General features: G+C 41.7%; 1 protein-coding gene across 4 annotated transcripts in view; it reads right to left on the reverse strand.

Moving 5' to 3' along the window:
• The window catches only part of TNIP3 (TNFAIP3 interacting protein 3), a 125382-nt gene extending 98910 nt beyond the window's left edge, over positions 1 to 26472 (reverse strand). The window contains exon 1 of one of the 4 annotated variants that reach the window (XM_039541890.1): positions 9733 to 10016. In XM_039541890.1, coding sequence (XP_039397824.1) covers positions 9733 to 9798 — 66 coding nt within the window. In that variant the 5' untranslated portion in view covers positions 9799 to 10016. Of the gene's footprint in view, positions 1 to 2665; positions 2786 to 9352; positions 9397 to 9732; positions 10017 to 25750 lie in introns of those variants that run through there. The other 3 variants (XM_039541892.1, XM_039541891.1, XM_039541893.1) reach the window with 3 other exon arrangements.
• Between the last annotated feature and the right edge of the window lie 413 nt (positions 26473 to 26885).

The raw sequence follows: 26885 nt of genomic DNA on the forward strand, positions 1-26885 counted from the left end.
AAAAAATTATATTATGGCTAAACAGAGTAAAAGTCAGTTTGAAACAAAAAAAAGCATATTTTAGACATTGGAAGTCAAATCCTACTGAGGAAAATAGAAAAGAACAAACTCTGGGCAGTCAAGTGTAAAGGTATAATTATGCTGGCTAAAAAAGAATTTGAAGAGCAACTAACAAAAGGCAAAATAATTAATAATAATAATAATTAATAATATGCTGTTAGCTTTGTTAGTACATCAGAAACAGAAACCCTGCCAAACAATCAGTGAGGAAAATGTGATAGAGATTCCTACACTAAGCCATTCTTTTCCGTTTACAAATCTCAGGAACTGTCCCAGATTGATGTGTCAGAGGAGGTTTTAAAACAAATTGATAAATTAAACAGTAATAAATCACCAAGACAAAAGTTACCCAAGAGTTCCGAAGGAACTCAAATATTAAGTTGCACAACTACTAACGGTGGTATGTAAACTATTGCTTAAATCAGTCTCTGTATTAGATGACTAATGCTGATTTATATTTAAAAAAAAAAAAGGCTCCAGAGGCAATCCTGGCAATTACAGGGCAGTTTGCCTAACTTCAGCACCAGGCATATTGGTTGAAGCTATAATAAAACAGACTGATCAGACACAGATGAACATGATTTGCTGGGGAAGAGTCAACACAACTTTTGTAAAGGGAAATAATGCCTCACTAATCTATTAGAATTCCTTGAGGGGGTCTAAAACAGGTGGATAAGGGTGACCCACTGCATATAGTGTATTTTGGACTTTCAGAAAGCTTTTGACAAGATCTCTCACCAAAGGCTCTTAAGCAAAGTAAGCAGTCATGGGATACGAGGGTACATTCTCTTATGAATCAGTAACTGGTTAAAAGATAGGAAACAAAGGGCTGGAATAAACTTTCAGTTTTCACAAGAGAGAAGTAAGTAGCAGCATAGGTGCCTATTCCGTGGGTGCTCCGGGGCTGGAGCACCAACAGGGAAAAATTAGCGGGTGCTTCGCACCCACCAGCAGCCAAGCTCTTCCCTCCTTGCTTCCTTCTCCCCACCCCACATCACATTCCCGCTCCTCCCCCTCCCTCCCAGCGCTTCCCGCCCTCTGCTGCCTAACAGCTATTTGTCAGCACTGAGGCCTTTCCAGGAGGAAGGGGGAAGAGCGAGGATGCAGCATGCTCCGGGGAAGGAGGTGGAGAAGAGGCAGGGCAGTGGTGGAGACTTGGGGAATGGGGATGGGGCGAGGGCAGGGCAGGGCAGGGGTGGGCCCAGGGGCGGGGGCTGAGCACCCTCCAGGCAGAGGGGAAATCGGCGCCTATGAGTAGCTGCGTCCCCCACAGATCTATATTGGGACCAGCACTGTTCAACATATTCCTAAATGGTCTAGAAAAAAGGTGTAAACAGGGAGGTGGACAAAGTTTGCAGATGATACAAAATGAAGCTGGTGCTAGATGAATGGAGGAAATGAGGATGAGAGTCACAAGCAGGTCCATGGAGAATTTTGCAAATGAGAAGGGAAAAATCTTGAAATCCATGGGGAGCAAATGGAGCTCTTTAATGGTAGCAGTGAAGTGTTTATACTTCTCCATGTGTGAGAGAAGACTTGAACTACAGCCCTTCAAAAATGGATTTTCCATTTAGTGAAAAACTTCAAGTTTTCAACATCTGGTTCCAATGCAAAACATACATTGAGAGCCAGAGAGTTCCTTGTCAGAGAGTTCCTAGCACACTGACCTGCGGTGGGGGTCTCTCACTCTGGCCTCTTGGAGCTCTTCCAATTTATATACTAATTAAATATTAATTGGGCCAAAGAGAGAGTCTAGGACTGACTCTGTAGCCTGCTGGTTTAGGACACATTGGGCCAGAGGCACCCCAGAATAGCCAGTAGCCTGGTGGTTAAGAGACTAGCTTCGAATGAAGGAGACTAAGATTTAAACCCTGCTCCAAATCAGGCAGGGCGAGGCCTTGAATTTAGATATCCCACATGCCTTGTAAGTGTCCTAACCCCTGCGATATTGATTATTCTGGGATGGGAGTTTCTTTCTTCTCCCCCCCCCCCCCATCCTGCAACTGAGATTCCCAACAAAAGGTTAGTTGAAACAGATACAAGTTCTGCAAAAAGTTTTGGCTTTGATGAATTAGTATTTAGTCAAAAAGCATTTAGTCAAAAAAATTCCTGACCAGCTCTAGCAGGCACTGATTTTCTGCACATGCTGGAGAGGGTGAATTTGGGAGTTTATAGGGAAGGGAGTCGCAATTAGCAATCAAGGTGAAGGAAAAATGCTGCATGAGGCTCTCAGAAGAGGTGGTGTCTTATAGGAGCAGTACTGCAGAGGTGATGATAGGCATATTTATGGACAAGATAAATGTGGGGAGAGACTGAAAATATGCATGTTGCTCCATGCCAATATTAATTATTTAAAAAATATTTGGCTTTTAAATGCAAGAGAAGCTGTGCCTTTTGTTGGGCTTACAATGATGACTATTACTAGGAATGCATAAAAATTCATGTTTGTACAGAAATTTATATTTAAGTGCTACATACATTCAGAGTAATACTTTAATCCCAATTGTTATTTGAACCCCTATAAAGCTAGAAAGTTAACTCCTTAAGGCAATAATCAACATCCCAGATTTAATATACAAATCTAGTTAGAACACTGTTTACTTACCCAACAAATGCAAAAGTCTTTCTGGTTGTGGAATACACCCAAAGCAAAGAAACAGGATTATATTCAGCAATTATTGCAATTTAGGAGGTAGTTCAAACTTTAGTTCAAACTGAGTGGCATCACTGACTCATCACAAGTGGGTTAGAGAAGGGGATTTCCTATTTAAGTACAACACAGATGAACAATAAAAGTAAAGCATTCACAGCTAATAAAAAAGGCTAGAAAATATCCTTAATAGTCTTTGTGGAGGCAAAATCTTTATAGAACATAGGTGGCAACTTCTATTTCAAATAGATATAAACTCTGCTATTCTAAAACCAGAAGCGACCCCATAAAGCTGGTCATTATTCTAATGCCTAACTAAACCGAGCTGTGGCTGCCTTTGCCAGGAGAGAGCTAGGGCAGGGATTCTCTGCAGTCTTTGTAACACCCTAGGTTCTGGCATAGAAGAAATCCTAGATTAGCCAGGCAAGTATTTCACAAAAGATGTTCTGACATGAAAATGGCTTTCATTGCAGCCGTTACATAATGTGGTAGAGAAGGTCATACTAAAGAACCTAGCCATTACCCAATATTTGGGCTCAAATCCATGAGTCAGTGACACCATCCACAAATTTCAGTAAGTATGAAGGTCATTTTTGTAATTACTGTTTCTAGTAAAGATGCACTCCCACGTACCGTGAGGGTGGGAGGGAGGTTACGATCTATGTGGGAAGCTTCAGCTGTAGGCTGTGTCAATGTGGGACTCCTTATGGTTTAAGAGTGAGCTTCTGTAAGTATATTAGTAATTAGGTAACTACTTTTTGCTTCCAACAAACAGCTGGGTGATGTTTCTAAAGAGTTTTGTGTCAGGAAATATCTGAACAAGTGCAAAAAGTTATTTTGTATTACAGCTAGGAAGCACTCTAGTGGTCAGAGCACAGAACTGGGAGTTTTAAGATCAGTTCCTTATTCTGCCACTTGCCACCTTGGACAAGTGTTGTGTGAACTTTCTGTACCTCAGTACAAGGTGGATGAGACTGCACAATGATATTATATTTATTTCTATTCCCAAAGTCCTTTGAGAGCCTCACATGAAACATATTATAGAAGGTGTAGTACTAGCATTTTAGGTTTGAGATTTAGATATAGACTAGTAAAGAAAATTAGTGATGTTTAGGACTTACTAGTTGTACCGGGGGGAAATCAATAGATTCAGCAAGACGGAGTTCACCTCCCACTCTCTTCTCTCCCTTCCCTCTCTTCTGCCTTCTACTTCCCCCATAAATAGCTCATTGTAGAGAGATGGGAGGGTGAGATCACGGGTAACAGTAAGTCAGCCTGCCGCTCCTCTTCTGTTGGGTTGGCAGAATGAAATCATTTGGATAGTTCGCTGTTGAGTGCTAGGGATGGGGTATCCAGCGGTGAGCAGCTGACTTTAGAGCAGTAGTAATACATGAAGATATTTCAAATGTAAATTAATTAGTTTGAGCCTCTGTGCTTGTTCTGCACTAGTGGCTGTTATTTTGATCCTTTCTTCAAGACAGTTGAGCTGCCCTGGCTATTTGGCAGCATCTCTCTAGGGGTAGTTTTGTTTCTAACAGTCTCTCCTGTGAACTGGAATTACATGGTGCACAAACAATCCCACCTTTAATGTCTCCAACGTTATATGGGGATGTCAGTTCTCAGCTCTGTAACTTAGTATCTATTCCCTCTTCTGATTCTGGATTTGGATGAAGTAACATATCTGTCTATAATCTCATTCTGCCTGGGATCACAATACTCAAATACCTTTATTACTCCAGGCAACAGTGTCTCACTCATCTCCCCCCACCCCCATATGATAGTAAAAAAAAAACCAAAAAAACATTACTTTCATTTTCACATCTTTATCCCCCATGGACAGATATGTATACAGACTTAATTCTTGCTTCCCTGCTGGTGCAAGGTTTTTCATCTGGAAATCCAGCATTCTTGGTAGTCTGAGTCCCTCCATGCTGTGTGTTTGCTTGGCTTCTAGGAGCTGCTTTGCCTGTTGATCATACTCTCTTCTCTTGCTGTGGGCCTCACTAAAATGATTGCTGCCACCATGGTTCATATACCATGGGCTGAGCAATAACATGAGGGTTCCATGTTCCTTAAAATAAACTGGCTCTTTATTAAAAACTATTTACTGAGATGCTGCAACTGCAGCTGGCATTCCATCCATGTGCACACAGACTGACTTCTTGGTACTGTGGAAGCCAGTAAATAATTAACAAGGTTTTGAAGAGATCTTAATGAATGTTAGTTAGTTAGTGTTAGTTAGTTTAGGTTGACCCTGGTGTGGTGAGGAAAGAAAGATAAGAGAGTAAGTGTGATGTGTGTGTGAATTATATTACCCTTGTGCCATGTGCAGTTCTCTTTTTTTTCTAGTGAGATAGGAGGGAAAAATATGTAAAAAAAAAAAAATTGTTTGTTTTTTTTTGTCTGTATTATTATTATTATTGTTAAAAAAAAAAAAAAAAGCTGGCTGTGATTTTTTTTTTTTTTGAGAGACCTGTCCAGACCCTGTGTGTCCTATGGCACTCTCTCCCTCCATGGTAATTACTGGAGAAATAATAAAGTATTTGATTTTGCTGCATCCAAACAAAAAGTGAGAACTGAGTTTTTCTTCGACAGTACCTCCTCCAAATTCCAGGTTGCTACATCCTGAATCTACTGTTACAGGTACACGGGTGCCTCATTGTACCTGACTTATCCAAATGATTATGACTTAGTTGATACCATTTAGGCAGTGTCACAAATAGTGAGCAATGTAAAGCCACATAGCTTTGGTGGGGATTGTGCTTCTGGAAGCACAGCTACTGCTAGACCGTCCATGAGCACAGGGAGGGGTTGATACTGCACTGAACATCAAGATGGGACATATTGTTACCTTACCTGTAGCCAATCAGCTCCATGAGCCAGGTGGGGATGGGATGACAGACAGGACCATTTCCCCTACCTTTTGCCTGCTCATCTCAGAGTACCTGACACCTTTGAGGACTGTTGTATTAGTTTCTCTTAGGATCAGAATGAAGAAGATCCATGGTCCCAAGAGATGATGGGCATGGCAGCCATGATGGTGAAGCTCACTTCAGGAGCCTTTATCTGCCCACCCCGCCTTTAAAAAAAACAGGGGAGTGAGAGGTAGAATATCCCATCCCCTCATTTTTGTCCATCAATTTTTGGACCCACGTTTTCTTATTATACAAACCATGATCGTAACAGTCCTTGAGTTATATCTGCAGGCCTTTTTGTTTAGACTAATTTAGCCTGTCTCACTTTCATACCTTTTCCCCTATCAACATTTGATTTTATAGGTTATTGTGACATCTTTTTGCATTTTTACGTACTTTTTACAGTTGAGCTTACAATAAGTTTTTCAGCCCATTGATCACATCAGAAAGGACACAAAGGAAAAAGTTGTTTGAATTTCTGAGCTTTTTATTTATTAAGTTTACTATTTACATACTAAGCTCTTACTGTATGTTATCTGTTACTGAACATAAGCAATGCTGAAGTCAGTTTTATAAACTAAATCTATGAGTATTTCTAGCATACCTCTTACATTCTGATTATGAAGTCTACAGAGACAAGGTGGGTGAGTTAATATATTTTATTAGACCAACTTCTGTTGGAGAGACACCCAAGCTTTTAGAACCAGTATTATTTTGGTCCTACACAAACCTGTCTCATTTACTTCTGGAAAATTAGCGATCTGTCAAGTGACTCAGGGCAGAGAAGTTATAACTTTAATGGTGTTAGAAAAAACTCACTGCTCTTTACACAACAAAAATAGCAAAGGATAAGATCGAGTCATTTGAAGTAGTGGCCAAAAGGTATTATTCCTGTGTTTAGGAGATAACGGCTGAGTAACTAGAAGGACTAGGACTTCAAGTCTCAAAAAAGGTTGAGATAGATGTTTTTCAGGCAGTGATTTCCATAATTATGTTAAAGAAAACATTAAGGCAGAGGTCCCCAAACTGTGGAGCATGCTGAATATTGGGGGGTGGGGAGCACATGGCTGGGGCCTAGGCCAGCCCCCACAGGGGTCAGGGAGGGAGCACCACCCAGCTCCACTCGGGGCCCCAGCTCCTAGCCCTGCACCCAGGGCGCCCTTACCCCTGTCCACATCCCCCCTGCCCAGAGCTGCATCCCCTCTCCCAGCCACAGCTGGCGGCGGGGATGGGGGTGGGAGGGGTGGAGTGCGAGGTGGTAAACATGGGGACCACTGCATTAGGGGTTCTTCAAAAGTACATCAGGAAAACAAGTTTATTTTGAAGTTAGCCAGCCTTTATTAACTAAGAGAATGGGTTTGGTTTGGTTTTTTTAAAAAGACACACAATGGGTCAAATTCATCCATGCCAAGAATGAATTAGGTCAATATGTTAGTTCTGGTACGAACAGTGGACCAGATGCTGTGTTATGTAAACCAGTCCAACTCCATTGCAGTCAGTGGAGCAAGGTATAGTTGCACCAGTGGAGAATCTGGCCAATGAGTTTTAGTTGGGGATAATGTGGTATTAAGCTAATTTTTATTTTCATGATCAAAGCACAAAAGTGAGGTTGTTAATGTGAGTGAAGAAAAGGGAACTGAAATTTGGAAGTCATGTCCACTGAAACCAAACTCTCAAGTTTATTCATTTAGTAAACTGTCTGACTCAGTGTTTTTATATTGAAAGTGATTCATACTAAAATATTTTTTCTGTTTTGTAAGAGTATACAGCACATACACTTCACCATATATGCCATTAATGGGCCTGCACTTTGGCCAAGCTTAGTTCTAAGTCAGAATTCATTTTCTACAGCTTGTACCCATAACTTTGATACAATAAACTAGGTATTTCACTTCAGTAACTTTTTTGTAGCATTGACTAAAAGCAGAAAGTACCATTTAGGAAATATGGAGAACAGATTTGATACAGATTAAGGTATCTAAAGGATGTAAGGCAAGCCTTTAAAAAGAGCTAGGTAAAAAGTTGTTTTAACTCTGCTGGATGAAAACAAGTCTCACTGATCATGTTTTAGTCTCCCCACCCCCTTTCACCTCCTTCCCTCCTACTTTTCCTTTTCTTAAGCCACCAGTCACACTGGGGGAAAATGATTTTCAAAAAAGGCTGAAAAAAGTGGGAGAAGGAAGGGAAGCTTTAAAAAAAAAAAGAAGTCAAAATACCCCAAATTTAATTAATATATATATATTTTAAATATCACAAATGTTACCTCACCTACCCAGTCTCTCATTTTATATCTTTTTTGGACTAACTTCTGTTGAGAAGAGAAGATTTCAAGCTACGTGGAGCTCTTCTTCAGGTCTCCTGGGACCAACATGTTTACAAAGCCACTGTAAACAATATAAAATTGAGGGGGTTTTCCCCTTCAAGATTTTCTATTTAAGAACAAGGCCATTTTCAATGGGGAAAACACTAGGAAAAAAAATAAGACCAGCTCTATACCCTAAAGACTGAGCGGAAGAAATCCAATTATTCATTGCCCCTTCAATATTCTCAGTGGTAAACTGTCAAGAGAGGTTTTATGTTGAGTGCAAGGGGATATCTCACATGTTGGTCAAAACCGCAGATATATCAGTGACAAACCGACGCTCAAATAGATTGAGATGGCATATTGTCCAGTATTACTGGAGCATAATGTGCAAGGCAATAGACCTTTTTACTGCAATAGAAAATGTAAGGTGTTTTGTTTTAAGAGAATGTGTTTAGCTCATTTGATATTATTTTGCATTTGTCAATTAAATCTGAATCCTGAATCTGGAGATTGTCTCCTAAAGTGATCATTCTACAAGTTTTGCTGAAAGAACCTGACAGTGTACACAAAATCTGAAAGCCTTTTTTCCATTGAAGTCATTATGAAGAAGTGCTAGGTCATCTTTCAATCCTGTTTTTATTCAATGGATACTAAAAAGCACCTCAAACAACATATTTTATTCCTCACTTCTAGTAACTCAAACTGTTTCTTCTTAAAGTGAGATCAAGTCTGAAAAGTCTAAACCCCAGAAGAAGATTTGACAACATGCTAAGGTATATTTTAGCATTTCCTCTATGAAATAAACTTTGCTAATTTAGAAGACTGAGTTGGCTAAAATATACTGCTGCTCAAATAAACCACCGAGTAGGTTTCTTCTACAACTCATTTTTATTTGCGACAGAACTGTTCCTACCAAAAAAACAAACAAACAAACAAAACCACCACTCAAATATGCCACATGATGTCACCAGAGACACATCAAGAATTTTAGTTAGATGATAGCCTCTGCTGGCTTTGTTTCACCTTTCAGAACAAATGCTTCAAGGACAGATTTTTAATAAGAAGAAAGGCAGCTCAAGGTCCAAGTGTAATTGTGAGCTTATCTTTGAGTATGCAATTGTTCTTGAACTAAGAAACCAGATAATCATTTGTAGATTAAGTCATTCAAGGTATACACAGCATCTCGGAAAATGAAAGTACATCAAAGCACACTACACAAAACTTTTGGCGCATGGTAGCAGAGTACATGCAGCACATAGTTAAATGCCAGCTATGTGCTATAGATTTACACCATGGCTTGCCATTTACTAACTCTCCATGTAGACAAGTCCTATGAATGGGATCCAAAAAAGCCAATATGCTGAGCAGGGAGTTCACATTTCTTATTTCCTACTTTAGGTAAGATGAGGAGCAGGGCCTTACCATTCCTCCCTGGGAATTAGGTTCACATCTCTGCCTGGGGATTCACAGCCTGAAATCTTGTGCTGGAGTTAGAAGTTTAAGCCAGGTCAGCTGTTTCTTGCAAGGTAATGGTAGTACTGCAGCTGATATATCCAATAGCCCAATGGTTAGAGCACTCACCAGGATATGGGAGGCCTGGATTCAAGTCCTCACTCTTAGTACTTCTATAAGAATTGGAGAAGGGACTGGAGCCTGCATCCCATTGTGCTTTAGAGTCACTCACTTTCGCTGGGCCAATAACTGTTTAAGTAGTTATGCAAAGTGGAACAGCTTCAATGGGAGTAATTGAGACCCCCCCCCTCACCCCAGAATATCCCTTAGTCCAGTGTTAGGGTACTCACTGGAGATCTGCGTTCAAACCCTGGCTCGACATCAGGCGGTGGTGATTTGAACTTGGTCTCCCACATCCAGTGCGTGAGTTCTCTAGCCACTTTCTCCCTGGAGGCCCAACTCCTACCCAAATCACTGACCCTTAGGGCTTCTTCCCCAGAATCCTATCCCCACTGTGGATCCTTATTCCCAGTCTACCTCTAGGCCGTCTGCCTGAGGTTTGGCCTTTTCCTGGGTCTGGCCAGGAGCCAGCACTGCCTCTCCTGCTGCCCTCTTCCTTAGGGCTCATTACAGGAGACAACCTCCCAAGTGAGCTCTCCCAAACCTTTATGGAAATCACCCAACTCTGCCCCAGCTGGTTCTGACAACTCAACCAAGCTATCTAATCCCTAGCCAATTATCTAGGGTAGCTCATCCATAACAAATGAGGCTGAGGCCAGCTAAAACCTCCTTTGCTCCCAGTTGGAGTTTAGCACCCAGTGCAAACGATCATTCTGAAACAGACTAATGGACCAACACAGAGAGTGTCATGTAAAAGCACCTGAGTGTCTTACTGGCAGTTCTTTTTTCCTCTAGTTTTCCTTAATTCCCAGCCCAATTGAGAATTCACTTGTGCAAGCATTCACAGAGAATTCTGCTGTTGAGTATGTGGTTCATTTTCAAGAGCCTTTGCAATATAAATTAGTTGCATGTATGTTTGTAAACTAGAGAGTGGAAGATCTAACCCATGGTGTAGAAGCATGACTTTGTGTAGCTGATCTTTTGCTGTGGGACCATGATGGTGTGAGGTGTGCAACACCACAAAACTCAAGCAGGACAAGAAATTTACTCACATTTTGCCACACACTCCCTCTTCAAATAGAAAACCTGCAGCAAGGCACAGATTTAATGTGACTATTTTAGTCACTAAAATAAATTATATTCTCTTAATGTTTGTTCTGAAGCTGCAAGTTCGGCTAATGGCAGCAGCAATACCCATAGAAGCCCAGAGCTAGAGAAGACTGTGGAAGCAGGGAAAGACTTAATAAGGATTTGAAGGGGATCTTAATGCATGTCAGTCAGTTAGCAAGAGTTAGCCCAGTTGTAACCCTAATGACGTGAGACTTATAGAAGCAAGGATAGTGTGAGGCAGAGGGAAAGAACTGTGTAAAAAGTTATTACGACCTTATAACTGATAACCAAATATGCAGCCTGGTGTCTTCTAGGAGTGAGAAAACAAGATAGCAGAATGGCTTATGTATAAACAAAATGAAGTTGTTGCTCTTTATTGTCTGTATTATTGCTAGTTATTGTCTGTAACAAAAGTATAAAGGCTTGCTGTAATTGTTTACCAGTTGAGAGACCTGTCCGGGACTGGGGCGACCCTGTGTCCTATGGCACTCTCTCCCTCCATTGTAATTACTGGAGAAATAATAAAGTATTTGATTTTGCTGCACCCAAACGAAAAAGCGAGAACTGATATTTTCTCCGACAATTTGGGGGCTCGTCCGGGATGGCAACGCCCACGGACCCACAGACGGCTACTACGGATCATTCCCCTTGAACCCATGGCGCCACATGAGAGGTATGAGACCTTTTGAAATCTCTATTGGGGTATCGGAGGACTGTCCGTGAGGACGTCTGTCTCTGTTGGGCTCATGCCATCTGAACTTATTGACTGTGCAGCAAGATCAGATGCAGAGTGTTATTGGGGAAAGGCCCCAACAAGGTTAGTTTATAGCAGTATTGGGAACTGCTGAGTTGGCCAACAAGGTAATGCATAGGTAAATGCATAAGGTAATGCACAGGTAAATGCATTAGAATGCACCGGTGCTGAGGGGTTTTTACCGCCTCAAGAGGGGTTGTCATACCGCCTCATGGTATTGGTCCGGACCAGGTAAAGATGCATCGTGGTTTAAAAAAAAAAAAAAAAAAAAAAGAGGTAAAGAAGAAAAAAAAAAAAAAGAGGCCTTGGTGTGTGTGTGTGTGTGTGTACACCAGTGTGAGTGACTGTTACCAGAAGACGCCCAGAGTACCCTGTGAAGCGAAAGCTCGTGATCAGGACTACTCTAACGCAAGCCCGGTAACTAGTGGATCTTTAGGAGATCCGACCCACAGTGGGCTGACTCAGCCTGGCATAGTCCGGCGAAGAAGCTGCCTGGGTCTAGGAGTGTGTGAACCCATCTTCCCTCCCCTTTCCTTTCCATGTGGGCTACTGACAGTCTGATCATCTCACTGGATGCAATCAGAGTAAGCGGCGCCGTCTCCCAGAGACTAGCCGACGCTCTTTGCTGAAGGGAGGTGTAGGAGAGTTGTGGTCATCCTCGTTAGTCTCTCCCATGTGAGTACCCTATAGGGAGAGATCCTTAGTTTCTGAGCCGCTAGCACGGACAGGGCACCCTCTCTGTGTGTGTAAGTGGAAAATGGGTAAGGGACAGTCTAAACATTCCACCTCATCCCCTAAGGGTACCCCAGCATATTACATGTACGTACATTATGGTCCTAAAACCTGCAGGTATTTAGAGAATTGGAATCTTCACAACTCGTGAAAATCCATCTAAACAATGCCCATTAGAAGGTACCTTCAATCTAGATAAGATCATACATCTCAGAGGAGCTTTTAATCACCAAAGAAAAGCCTCTGACACAGTGTGAGCTTAATAGAGCTGTTATACTCTTCTCTTATCAAACCTGTGCAAATCATAGTACCATGTATACTTATACAGACTCACAAGATAGTCTCTGGATCTTATATATGTGCCATCCTTATCATTGAGGATGAAGACATTTTAGCCCAGACTCTCAAAGATATTTAAGCATCTAACTCATTGATTTCAGGTGCTTAAATACCTTTGAGGATCTGTGCCTGTGTGTTTGGAATGATTGTGAACTGTATTTGAAGCAATACTAGTGACTCCCACTAAGGCACCAGGCAAACCCTCTGTCTGTTACCTCATGTGTATTATAAAACTGAAGGCCAAATCTAAAGTAATGTATTAGGTGGAGCAGGCTGCATATCAGTAAGATGTAAGGGAATCTTAGTGGGAAAAATGGAATCCGAGCTGATCTAACCAACACCTGCTAGCGACTCTGAAAGTTTAAGGGTATATATCGGGAAGGCTACACTAGTTTACACCAGCAATGTCAAATACCCAGCCACATCCAATCATCTTGAAATATTTGTATGGTCCACATGACATTCAAGCTTTTTTTAACTGAAAGAGTAGTAGCAAAGTTAACCTTCCAAATAAGAACCAAAAGTAACTGATGCACTGAGGTCTTCAGACAGCCTGAAATAATGAATCAGAGCTGTGAAGTTCCCCCCATTTCCAGTTAATCTGGTTGAAGTGTTAACTCTACAGCCAATGAAGATACTTCAGCATCAGCATTTCACTGCTGATCATTTTAGCCCATATGAAAGGGAAGCCACTAGAGTTCATGGGCTGCTGCAGAGGAGGAAATACAGACAGTGAGGGGAATACAAAGACAAGTGAAAGTGAGAGAGGAGGATGTGGAAGGAAGAGAGAACCAGGAAAGAAACAGAAAAGGTCATAAATACGAGTAGTTTCCTACACAGTAAGTTGAATGTGGCAATAAGGTAGAGAATACTGATAAGTAATAACTAAACGTATTAGTATATGAAGGTTATATTTTACTCTTGATCTTTGTGCAAATCTCCCAGTGACATCAGTGAGAGATTACTGAGGATGAAGGGTAAAACGTAGTCCTAAATTTATACCGTATCTTAGGGACCATAATTAAAAATGGAGTTCAGCCTTCTTCACTGAATGAGTCTGGTACCCCTGACTTCACCATCCTGTTAGCAGCTTTTCCTACTACACTCCTCATCTGACCCCTCACTTCCAGATTTGAAGTTTTATATTAAAAGTGCAGCCTTAAAAAACAAAACTTTTGCAGCTCACAAGCTTGTTACATCCGATTTATGGAGTGGAGCTTTCACTGCACAACAGATGGGTCATTTTCTTAGTGCCCAATTCAGTAAGATCTGCGCAGAATTTTCATCATACCTATGTATTTCAGCGCAACGTGACTGCAGCCTTCCAAGCTGAAGATGAGCCCTTCCAGACTCAGACCGTGGCTTGTATTCCTCAGGAAGCTTGGCCTGCTACAGAAACCCTCTCTCCTCCACCTTTCTTTAAAATGAATCTGCTCCATAGCAGAAAGTTGCAGAGTTGCAATTTTAGGACTAAAAGAACAGGAGTACTTGTGACACCTTAGAGACTAACAAATGTATTTGAGCATAAGCTTTCGTGGGCTACAGCCCACTTCATCGGATGCATAGAATGGAACATATCGTGAGGAGATATTTACACATACAGAGAACATGACAAGGTGGAAGTTTCCCAACCAACTCAAAAAGGCTAATTAATTAAGATGAACTGTTGTCAGCAGGAGAAAAAAAAACTTTTGTAGTGATAATCAAGAGGGCCCATTTAAGACAGTTTGACAAGATACTTAACATGGGGGAAATAGATTCAATGTGTGTAATGGCTCAGCCATTCCCAGTCTCTATTTAAGCCTAAATTGATAGTATCTAGTTTGCATATCAATTCAAGTTCAGCAGTTTCTCACTGGAGTCTGTTTTTGAAGCTTTTCTGTTGCAAAATTGCCACCTTCAAATCTGTTCTGAATGGCCAGAGAGGTTGAAGTGTTCCCCTACTGGTTTATGATTCCTGATGTCAGATGTGGCCATTTACTCTTTTGCATAGAGACTGTCTGGTTTGGCCAATGTACATGGCAGAGGGGCGTTGCTGGCACATGATGGCATATATCACATTGGTAGATGTGCAGGTGACTGAGCTTCTTGTTTTTAAGTGCTGCTATACTCCTTAAACTCACTCCTTTTACATGCTCTCCCCCTGGATGAGCTGGAAGTGAGCAATAATCCAGCTGCCACACATCTTGTAGTTTCACAGGTCTCTTCTGTTCCCATTAAAATCAACGGGAATTTTGGCATTGCCCCGGATGGCAGATGAAGACTGTGACGGTACCTCCCATAAGGTTTTATGGAAATATGCTTAGAATGTGTTTTATGCTACATATGCCATGTAACATATCTCAAAGGTTATGATCTATTGAATCTATTAATCCTATTTGTATGTATGTATCATTTTTGTATTCGAAGTTATGAATATCGGCTGTGTACTGGCTTGATTTCTAAATAACCTTAGTAGAGCATTTGGTCAGTTCCTGGAGGAAGGAATGTTGAAATTAAGTACCTAATCAAGAGACACTTAAAGGACAATGAATCTTGGAATGCTCCAATCCACATAAGAAGTCTACTTGAGGACATTCAAGGTAGCATGTAAACAATGGATGTTACCTGTAAAAACTGTGAGTCATGCATGGACATGTGACTTGTCCAGGTGACTCCTAAACTCCATTTTGTAGCTGGACTTTGCATAGGAGTGAGGAGGGGGTCTCCACCCACATGAGAAATTCTATTTAAATCCCTGGGATACCGCTCCATTTTGTCTTCAGCTGGCTAAGGAGAGAGCCTCTCCAGCCCACAGGCTACTTGAAAGAAACTGGAACAAAGGACAGTGTGCAAGGGGTGTGAGTGATTGCTGGACCCAGGCTAAAAGGAGATTAGTCTGTAAAGGGGAGCATTCTGGAACTGGTGAAGATCTTATCTGTATTCAGTTTAATTAGACATAGATTTGCGCATTTTATTTTATTTTGCTTGGTGACTTATTTTGTTCTGTCTGTTACTACTTGGAACCACTGAAATCCTACTTTCTGTATTTAATAAAATCACTTTTTACTTAATACATACTCTGAGTTAATTAATAATACCTGGGGGAGTAAACAACTGTTCATCTCTCTCTATCAGTATTATATAGGGTGAACAATTTATGAGTAAAACAGATTTATTTTTTTTCCTCCTGCTAACGATAGCTCATCTCAATTGATTAGACTCTGCCTGTTGGTATGCATACTTCCACCTTTTCATGTTCTCTGTATGTATAAATATCTCCTGTCTGTGTGTTCCATTCTATGCATCCGAAGAAGTGAGCTTTAGCTCACGAAAGCTCATGCTAAAATAAATTTGTTAGTCTTTACGGTGCCACAAGTACTCCTGTTTTTTTTACAGATTTATTTGGGTTTAGACCCCACTGGGAGTTGGGCATCTGAGTGTTAAAGACAGGAATACTTCTGTTAGCTGCTTTCAAGTAAACCTGCAGCTTTGGGGCAAGTAATTCAGACCCTGGGTCTGTGTTAGAGCAGACGAGCATGTCTGGCTCCCGAGCTGGCAGGAAAGCAGGAGCAGAAGTAGTCTTGGCACATCAAGTGGCAGCTCCCAAGGGGGGTTCTGTGATCTAATCCGTCAGAGAGACCACCACCACAAAGGTCGTGAGAACAGGCAGGGAACCTTTCCCAACTGCCTTTTTGTAATAGTTTAAAAAGTCTGCAGGTCCCTTTCTTATTCTCCCTGACAGAGCTCTGGAGCAATGGCTTCTTATATATTACAGCACTGCAATGGAGAATTACCAGTTACACACACACACAAAAAAAAAAAATCACTGACTTAAAGAATACTTCCAGCCCTTCTGGCATAAGGAACTTCACCTCATTTTCCAAAAGTCAGGGAGCTGCTGTTTCCTCATGGTGACTTTGGTAATGGATTTCTAAACACAAACATGGAGACAAATGACTGTATGATATTAGAAAACAGTTAATCAAATGTCACTGGGGGGATAGTTTCTCATAAGTAGACACATTTCAATTTATTTATCTAGGCATTACCTATTTGATGTAGGACAATATTTAGCACTTTTTCTTAATCTGTTTTCAGGAACAATTTCAGAACAGATCAGATGTTCAGCAGAAGGAAGAGGTGGGATTTTGAAGTAAAGTAGCGACTTTATAGGGGATCATCAGGAATGAAAGAAAAATCACAAGAAGCGACAAGGAATTTCAGACATTGGTTGAAAAATTATAGGGACAAGTGGTTAGATTTACAAAGAAACATTTGAAAACTGTAGCTTACAGCCATTGTGGTTTTCTGGAAGTTTCTCATTGAGAACTGTCTTTTTAGGATGCATGGAAGCTATGCTTGGGAAAGCCTTGTTCCAGAGAATCATGTCCTTTCATAGGGATGAGCCACTCTGTTGCATTACAGAGCCTCACAATGCTATTGAAGAGGGAAAGCATGATAAGATCTGATACCAAATTGTAAGTAGAAACCTTGATCAGTCCCGTTTGCAAGTCTCTGAAGTTGCTTCATGTAAAATGTAATCTAACTTCCTGCTTCAAAAAATAAATAAATAAACTGAAGCAATAGTGGTTGAAGATACATTTAACACTTTTTGTACTTTGGGGGTTTTCGGGTCTCAGAACTTGTACAGATGCAAATATTCTAAGCAAGGGGGAAAAACATAAGGGAAATCTGGGGGCTTTCAGGGAGTGATTTATAACCTAGATGTTCAGTCTGTTATATGGACTGTTAGTGTCCCTGATGGCAGTTAGGGATAATTTGCCAGATTTTTTTTAGTTGCCTAAGATAGTCAAGAACAGTTTAGAGTGATTTTATAGGACACATAATGAAGCTTTCACAAGAACTGTGACAACAGAGCTGAGACTAGGCAAGATCATTTAAACCATGTTCAAGTTTTCTTGAGGAACTACTGATGTTTCCGAATTTTTACGAGGAACTTTCTAAAGAGTCTTTGGAAATGAGATGCACTATTATATCCTATAACATACCTGAGAGCATAGATCTACTTTAGGAATTTTTGGGAGGAAATGCTGTGGCCTGTGTTATTACAGGTGGTCAGACTACATGACCATAATAGCCCCTTCTGGCCTTGGAATCCATCAATCTAGTGAAGCAGGAGTGGAAAGAACAATGAAGGGGATTCAGTGGTCGTTTCCACAGAGGGACATAGGAGTTGCCACTGAGCATTGCAGTGCCCAACTTTCAGGCACCTAGAAAAAAATCACAGAAGAAACACTGCAATCTACAAAGCCTGAGTTAGGTGCCCAGGATCCCTATACAATGATTAGGGAGAGGCAGACACCTTAGACCGTGATCTACAAAACCAGCAGGCTAGGCGGGGAGCTGTATAAATTCATCAATGGGAGATGCTATCAAAGGTGTGCATGGTAAGCCCCATCCCTCTCACAGAGATTGATGCGCAAGTCTGTGCTGCAGGGAGGCACCTCTCTGCCAACAATCCAGGAACCAGGGGAAGATGGGTGTTTGGCTGCCTAAGTTTCATTCAGGGCTGATACAAAACAGCTGGGGGCACAGGGAGGCAGAAGACGTCCCTTATAACTTTTAGCCTAGCAGATGGAGGTGTGAGTGGGTGACTGCCAATGAGAGTCCCCACTCCTCCTGAGGGGGGGAATGGATTTGAAAAGGATCGGCCACCTGTCAGGGGAATGTCCTAACCACTGAGCTATTGAATATCCTGGTATGGGTCTCCCTCAGTCTCTTCTATTGAAGTTATTCCACTTTAAACAAACACTAATTGGACCAGTGACAGTCAGAATGATTCTGTAGCCCAATGTTTAGGGCACTGACCTGAGAGTTGGCTGATCCCTCTTCAAATCCATTCTCCCCTTCAGGAGGAGGGGGACTTTAACCAGAGGTTGTCCAACACGTTCTGGGCTTCCTCTCCCCCACATTCTTCCACCTGCAGGCCACAAACTGGATCCAAATGTGCGCACACACACACACCTATTTTGCCCAGTTTGTGAATTGCTCTGGGGTTTAGGCAAGAAATAGGCATCCAGACACCTATCATGAGGCTGCAGTTCATATGCCTGGGGGGTGGGGGGGAACCTCACTCAGTGCCTAATTTTAGGTGCCTAGAGTTAGACAACAGCAGAGCAGAAGTTTTGTTGATTGCAGTGGTGCCTAAAAGTGACTTAGGCACTAAATGCCTTCATGGATCACAACCTAGGTGACTAACCAAAGTCAAATTTCTAATGCCAATTTGATTTAAACAATATGGTAAATAACATCATGAAATCTTTGTAAAGCCATGCAAGGCAGTGATTGTGGAACAACAATAGAAAGACTTATGCCAACACCACCTGCAGCAGCATAGATGAACTCTGGAGGGAGCATAAAGAATGTTGGGTCAAGTTGTTGTGAGAAAAATGGATAAGGGCTTTCTTAATGCAAACAGTTTGAAGTTGGAAATGATTTAAAAAAAAAACACTTGGAGACGTGGTCTTCAGCTTTTGATCTTAATAAAAACAAACTGTGAAAAATTCCAGCAACATTTAGCAAAACAAGGCAGATGTGTTGTTAACATGGAAAATAGACTGACAGACATTTTCAGCATTTAAAATGTGAAGATAGCTTTCCTAACTAATTAGAAGAGTTAAGAGAATGGGTTAATGATTACGGAGAAAAGTAGATACACAGATTTGTGTAGTAGAGAGGGTAGAACAGGGAGAAGAGATGGATCTTGAAATGGGAGCTGGATTTACAAAGTAATCTGGGAATCAGTCTCGGATAAGCAGGGATGTACTTGCAGATAGAGGCAGCGTACAGATAAATAAAGAATACAAAGCAGCAGCAAGGAAATGTCCCCAATATGTTCAGTATTTCTTTTCTCACCCAATATTTGTCTCTCCCTCTACTAGGGCTTTTCAAAATGGCAAAAAAAAAAAGAGGTTATTTCCTCTCACAGGAAACGTTTGCTTATTTATAGTTTAGGGGGTTTTTGCAAGGGGAATTAGACATTTTCAGTTGACAAAGAACTGGAAAATGTAGAGCTTTTCACAAATGTTTTTGGTTTCTAGAAAAAGGTAAGTTTGTCAAAGAAAGTTACAAGTAGAACATTCCAGCCAGCAAAGTACTCCCATTGACCTTCTAAGATTTAACTGCTTCTTCAGATTTTGCTTAGGTCTACAAAATATTAGTTGAAACTATTTGTGACTTTACTTGTTCTACGTAGATACCCTCATGCTTTATCAGGCTGCTTTTATGGTGCATTCTGACATGCTTGATTTGTAGAATAAGGCTGATATATAGTGGTGCAAGTAGATTTTAACTCTTACCAATATGGTACTGACCCCATGACCCCGCCTCCCCCTCACAAAAAATATTTCGTAATTAGAGCCCTGCATGGATACAAATTTATACACATGGATGCAGATATCTGCAAATGCAGATATCCATGGATTGAAATCGGTATCTGCTGAACCACAGGGCTGTCCCAGGAACCACAGTGGCAAAAGGAACAGAATGTGGGGCCACCACTCCCAGGAACCAGTGCCCCATGCCGGCAGCTCCTCTGGCACAGCAGTACCGCCCTCAGCCCCGCCCCCAGCCCTGTTCTCCAGCAGGGCTGCACAGAACCCAGAAAAGAGATGCAGCTGCGTGGAAGGGCTGGGGACGGTAGGAGGAGCTGGGAGGACCTGCTGGCACAGGGTGCTGGCTCCTGGGAGTGGCAGCCCCACATTCTGCTCCTTTCACTGCTGCGGTTCTTGGGAGAGCCCTACAGTTCAGCAGATACCGATTTCTATCTGCAAAAAGAACAGGAGTACTTGTGGTACCTTAGAGGCTAACAAATTTGAGCATAAGCTTTCGGATGCATGCAGTGGAAAATACAGTAGGAAGATTATATATATATGTACACACAGAGAACATGAAACAATGGGTGTTACCATACATACTCTAACAAGAGTGATCAGTTAAGGTGAGCTATTACCAGCAGGAGAGAGAAAAATTTTATAGTGGTAATCAAAATGGTCCATTTGCAGCAGTTGACAAGAAGTTGTGAGGAACTGGGGGAAATAAACACGGGGAAATAGTTTTACTTTGTGTAATGACCAATCCACTCTCAGTCTTTATTTAAGCCTAATTTAATGATGTCCACTTTGCAAATTAGTTCCAATTCAGCAGTCTCTCGCTGGAGTCTGTTTTTGAAGTTTTTTTGTTGTAATATTGCGAATTTTAGGTCTGTAATTTTGAGTGACCAGGGAGACTAAAGTGTTCTCTGACCGGTTTTGGAATGTTATAATTCTTGACATCTGATTTGTGTCCATTTATTCTTCTACATAGAGACTGACAGAGGGATGTAGAAGCCCTCTACACCAACATTCCACACAAAGATGGACTACAAGCCATCAGGAACAGTATCCCCGATAATGTCACGGCAAACATGGTGGCAGAACTTTGTGACTTTGTCCTCACCCATAACTATTTCACATTTGGGGACAACATATACCTTCAAATCAGCGGCACTGCTATGGGTACCCGCATGGCCCCACAGTATGCCAACATTTTTTATGGCTGACTTAGAACAACGCTTCCTCAGCTCTCTTCCCCTAATGCCCCTTCTCTACTTGCGCTACATTGAGGACATCTTCATCATCTGGACCCATGGGAAGGAGGCCGTTGAGGAATTCCACCTGGATTTCAACAATTTCCACCCCACCAGCAACCTCAGGCTGGACCAGTCCACACGAGATCCACTTCCTAGACACTACAGTGCTAATAAGCAATGGTCACATAACCACATCACCACCACCCCATTCCGGAAACCTACTGACCGCTTTACTTACCTACATGCCTCCAGCTTTCATCCAGACCACACTACATGATCCATTGTCTACAGCCAAGCTCTATGATACAATTGCATTTGCTTCAACCCCTCAGACAGAGACAAACACCTACAAGATCTCTATCAAGCATTCTTACAACTACAATACCCACCTGCTGAAGTGAAGAAACAGACTGACAGAGCCAGAAGGGTACCCAGAAGTCACCTACTACAGGACAGACCCAACAAAGAAAGTAACAGAACGCCACTAGCCATCACTTACAGCCCCCAACTAAAACCTCTCCAGCGCATCATCAAGGATCTACAACCTATCCTGAAGGACAATCCATCACTCTCACAGATCTTGGGAGACAGGCCAGTCCTTGGTTACAGATAGCCCCCAAACCTGAAACATTCTCACCAGCAATCACAGACCACACAACAAAAACACTAACCCAGGAACCTATGCTTGCAACAAAGCCCATTGCCAACTCTGTCCACATATCTATTCAGGGGACACCATCATAAGACCTAATTACATCAGCCATGCTATCAGAGGCTCATTCACTTGCACATCTACCAATGCGATATATGCCATCATGTGCCAGCAATGCCCCTCTGCCATGTACATTGGCCAAACCGGACAGTCTCTATGTAAAAGAATAATTGGACACAAATCAGACATCAAGAATTGTAACATTCAAAAACCAGGAGGAGAACACTTCAATCTCCCTGGTCACTCAATTACACACCTAAAGAGTCCCAATATTACAACAAAAAAACCCTTCAAAAACAGACTCCAAAGGGAGACTGCTGAATTGGAATTAATTTGCAAAATGGACACCATTAAATTAGGCTTGAATAAAAATTGGGAATGGATGGGTCATTACACAAAGTAAAAGTATTTCCCCATTTTTATTCCCACTCCCCTCCATTATTCCTCACAAGTTCTTGTCAAGGGCTGCAAATGGACGATTTTGATTACCACTACAAAAAGTTTCTCTCTCTCCTGCTGGTAATAGCTCACCTTACATACTCTAACGAGAGCGATCAGTTTATATATATATATAACTGATCGCTCTCGTTAGAGTATGTAAGGTGAGCTATTACCAGCAGAGGAAGGAAGGAAGGAGAGAGAATATGAATCTTCCTACTGTATTTTCCACTGCCTGCATCCGATGAAGTGGGCTGTAGCCCACGAAAGCTTATGCTCAAATAAATGTGTTAGTCTCTAAGGTGCCACAAGTACTCCTGTTCTTTTTGCAGATACAGACTAACACGACTGCTACTCTGAAACCGATTTCTATCTGCGGATATCTGCATCCACCGATATAAATTTGTATCTGTGGACAGCTCTACAATTCAATCTTGAAAATGTCTTTTTTCCGGTATGGTGTACTGGCAATAAATGTCTTAATTGTACGGCATACCTGACCATACCAGCTTACCTGCACCACTGCTGATATATCATGGGACTTGCCCTTTCTCCTTGACTCACTGATCTGGTCCCATATTATGATGGTTGGTCAGTCCAATGCATCAGAAACAATTTCATTTGGTTTCTTGGCAAGACTACACTTTAACTGCGCTCTGATCATCCAGGAAAATAGTTTTTAAAAAGGCCCCTGACGAACCCCAACACACCTGTCATTTTAGCAGGTAGTGGCCTAGTACATTAAAGAAATGAATAATTCTCTCCTGTCTCTAAACATCTCCTCTTGATGTCTCAATCAGCTTTAAACTTCACACAGTCAAAACTAGGCTCCCGATTTGTCCCACATTCCCCCATCCTCCGTCACTGTCAACACCACCACCCTTTTCTGGGGCACTCAGACCCATAACATGGGGGTTATCTTTGACTCATCCCAGTCTCTCATCTGGCATATCTAGGCTTTGTCCAAATCTTGCCATTCCTTCCTCCATAATGTTTCTAAAATCTGACCTTTTCTTTCTGAGAGCCTAAATGATCACTCTAGCTATCTCCTTTCTTGATGACAATAGCCTCCTCCTCTCAGGCCTTGCTGATTGCTCTCACCAATCTATACAAAATGTAGCTGCTCAGATAATCTTCCTGATAGGTCACTGGGATTGACATGCAGGTTAGCCTTAACCAAAAGTAGGCTTTTCAGTCTAGTTTCCTGTGAGCCAATATAGGAGATCTTTACTGAATGTAAATAATCTATGAAATTTGTAAAAAGAATGGAAAGAGCTATAAAATCAACCACTTCTCATGACCATCACTGGGTCTCAGTATATTCTTCCTGCTTACTTTGATACAACAGACTTTCTAAAGGAATTAGCACTGCTAAGGGTGTTCCATACAACACTTTCTGGTCCACATTATCCATGTGCAGAGGGACCCTTCTCAGTCTATATTAGCTAGGATGCAATGACAGCCAATTTTTCTCCATCCCCAAAGTAGAGCCAACAGCTATAATGCTGTACTTAACATTCATACTCAATACAACCCCAAAACCAGTTACTCACCTTGTAAAGATAGTGTCTTGCAATAACATTTGAAAGCTAATTAGCTTATCATTAGTATCAGCGTGACATGTATGCAACATAGGAAATTATGGCTACTCTTTGATATAATGTTTTGGAGTTTATAAACAGACAGAAGAGGCAAAACAGGTTTTTTCCAGACAGAGAAGAATGGCCGACACATTGAGTTTTGGACTGAATCACAAACAAAGCCAGCTGTGGCCAAGAACAATGGAATATATTTGCATTGAGGATCATAGATAGATCATTTGCACTGCAAAAAAAATAATATTCACAGGAGTTCAGAGCATGCCCAACCTGACCAAAGGATAGCCACAGGCAGCTAGATTGGGGATTTTTGTGGGCAGGGGTTGTGTCCTAGAAAACCCAATAGCTCACTAGTTAGGCCATTCACCTGGGATGTGGGAGTCCTGTCTTCAAATCTCCACTCTTCCTTATTTAGAGCAGGGACTCTAACTTGGGGGCTCACACTCCAGGTGAATGCCCTACAGTGCTATAATGTATGGGGGTGTCTCTCTGTCTCTCAGATGTTTCATGAGAGCAGCATGACCTGGCTTAAATGTCTGACACCAGGAAAGGGTTCATAGATGTGAATTCTAAGCAGAGAGAGGTGCTTCCCTCCTGCCCAGAATTAGATTCCTTCCTCTCTTTGAGGGGTAATGCTTACGTCACAGCCCTCTTCCTGGCATTTCCTCTTGACTAGCTTACGGTCTATGTTTATGAGACACTAGGCATATATTGGGATGGCTAGCCCCTTCTGTCACTGTGGCTAAATTTTATTTTTAGCCCAGTCAGAGCTAGCATGAGCACATCTCTGAGCTGAGAATCACACCCCCCAACTGGAAGTGGAGACATAACCCTTGGGCTGCTCCCTACACAGCTTGCAGGCATCTGTGAATCCCTTTCCTAGGTGCCTAACTCTCACCATGCATTGTGTAGGGAGCCTGAATGCCTAACTCAGGATGGAAGATTTCAGTAGACAGTGGGCACCTAAGTGTTAAGTGTTGCTACCTTTGTGGATCAAGCTCTAGCCCATTAGAGATTCAAGGATCTACAAGCCAGCATGGTGTGATCCAGGGAAAGCAGTTTACTTAAGACTTCCCACCTCTTAAGATGGTTCACAACATCCATACAGTCATAACATTACCAGCCTTCTTTTTTTATTGCCATCTACAACATTTGTTTGTGTTCCACAGGCTAGTAATGCATTGTGTTAAGTAGCATTTCTTCTTTATTTTACCTGCCAATAGCTTTGGTGGACCCTTTGGTGGATAGAGAGTGTTATTTATACTATACCCTTCATAATCTTACATCTCAGTTAAATCCCTTCTATCTCTTTCCTTTTCAGAGCTAAATAATTGTGGGTTTTGCAGTCTCACACACTAAGCATTCAAGTCATCGCCTTAAACCTTCCTTACATGAATCCCAGTAATCAGTTATTGTTCCCTTGACTCTTACCTGAATTATTGCATTGTGTCTTGTCTTCGGCCCTGGCCTTGCAAATGGATCCACAAAGATGGAACTTTGCCCCCTTGTGGAGCCCCTCTGATCTCAGTGGGGTTTCACACAGAAGCAGGTGTCTTATACACAGGGCTGCTTGTAGGATCTTGCCCTTAGTCCATAAGTGCTTCAGAGCAGGGAATGCATCTATGTGTTGGTAAAGCACTGGGGAAGTGATACTCAAGTGTAAGAATTAAGAGCAACCATGCTTAACTATCATGCTGCCTTCTTCCTTTAAAGGGTATGGCTGAAATGGAAGGTAACCATGACAGAATAAAAGACTCCATATAAGAGTGTTCTGTTTTTACATACACCCAAAGTCACTGAAATGCGTTCTGGATGAGGGGATTTTTTGATCCCCTTTTAATACAGCTCAAAATTCTATTAGATTGTTTTACCTGTTCTGGCATACTGGGCAGACATCTTTATCATGCTCTTGTCTTTACCATGCTACCCAATAATGCTCTCATCTTTCCTCAAATTCAGTGCCCATCCCACTATGTGAAAAGTTGACAGTTACCTTATGTTAGAAGTTTGCCAGGCAGCAGCATATTTCAGCCAGCTGAGTCTTCAAAAATCACCAGTCTTCAATATCCATTTGGAGTGCTTTAATACTCTCCTACTGTGAAATGATCCAACATCATATCCTTCCTTCCCAATAAGAAGGAGCTTTATAGTTTCAGAGTAATTGCCTTAGTATTTTGCTTCAGTATTTAACAAACAAAAATCTATGCATCTCGAAGATGACACAAGAATTCCCTCCTTCCCTGGACTGATCTCAGGGATTCCTTCTCTATCAAGTTTCAGTGCCTACTCAGGCTCAAGACTTCCAGGCTTAAAAAAAAAATATGTATCCTTACAGGTTGTGTTTGATTGCTGACACAAACAGCCAGTGCAGGGAAAATTAGGTAGCATGTCCATTTCTCCCTACAACTTTCACCATCCTGTATATGTTCTCTTCAGTGCTACTACACAAAATGTGTTCTTCTCCCAGCCTTCTTCCACTTTCAACTTGTGTGCTAGCAGCACATATGATCTTCCATCTTTTCATACAGTATGCATCCAGATTTGGTTATCTTCTTTAGGGCTTAACAAACCCTGCACTCTCCAAGCATGTATAAGAGCAGTTTCAGTTGATTTGATCTTGTTACAAAATAGTCAGCCTGTTCTTATAGGGTTTCTTATTTTTTCGAGTCAGGGAGAAGGAAGCTATTTCTCCCATAGAGAAGCTCAACTCATTCCAACTTAGCACTTGTGTCTGTCTTCATTCTACTGCCTAACGAGCCTCAGCTGGAGTTTATTGGGAGCCCAAGCACTAGCTAACCTGACCTGACCAGCTGTTGGCAACCTCCACACCATCACACATTTCACTCATCCAAACTATGTTGCCCAATCCCCAAACATTGAAAATCTTCAAATGAATTTAAGTCAATGTGCTATAGTTTTCACAAAGTGAAACAAATGACCCGCTCCTGTAAAACTTATCTACCAGCTAGATTCATGAAGGATCTTAGGACATGTGATGCTCAGTGTCAGTACCTAACTTTAAGGCACCTAGAAAAATCACTGGAAAAAAGACTGACTCACAAAGCCTATACAATGAATGGGGAGAGATAGGTGCCTTAGACTGCAGTCCACAAAAGTCAGCACACCTA

This window comes from Mauremys reevesii, linkage group 5 (assembly GCF_016161935.1).
Source record: "Mauremys reevesii isolate NIE-2019 linkage group 5, ASM1616193v1, whole genome shotgun sequence".
In the NCBI taxonomy this organism is placed as follows: domain Eukaryota; kingdom Metazoa; phylum Chordata; order Testudines; family Geoemydidae; genus Mauremys; species Mauremys reevesii.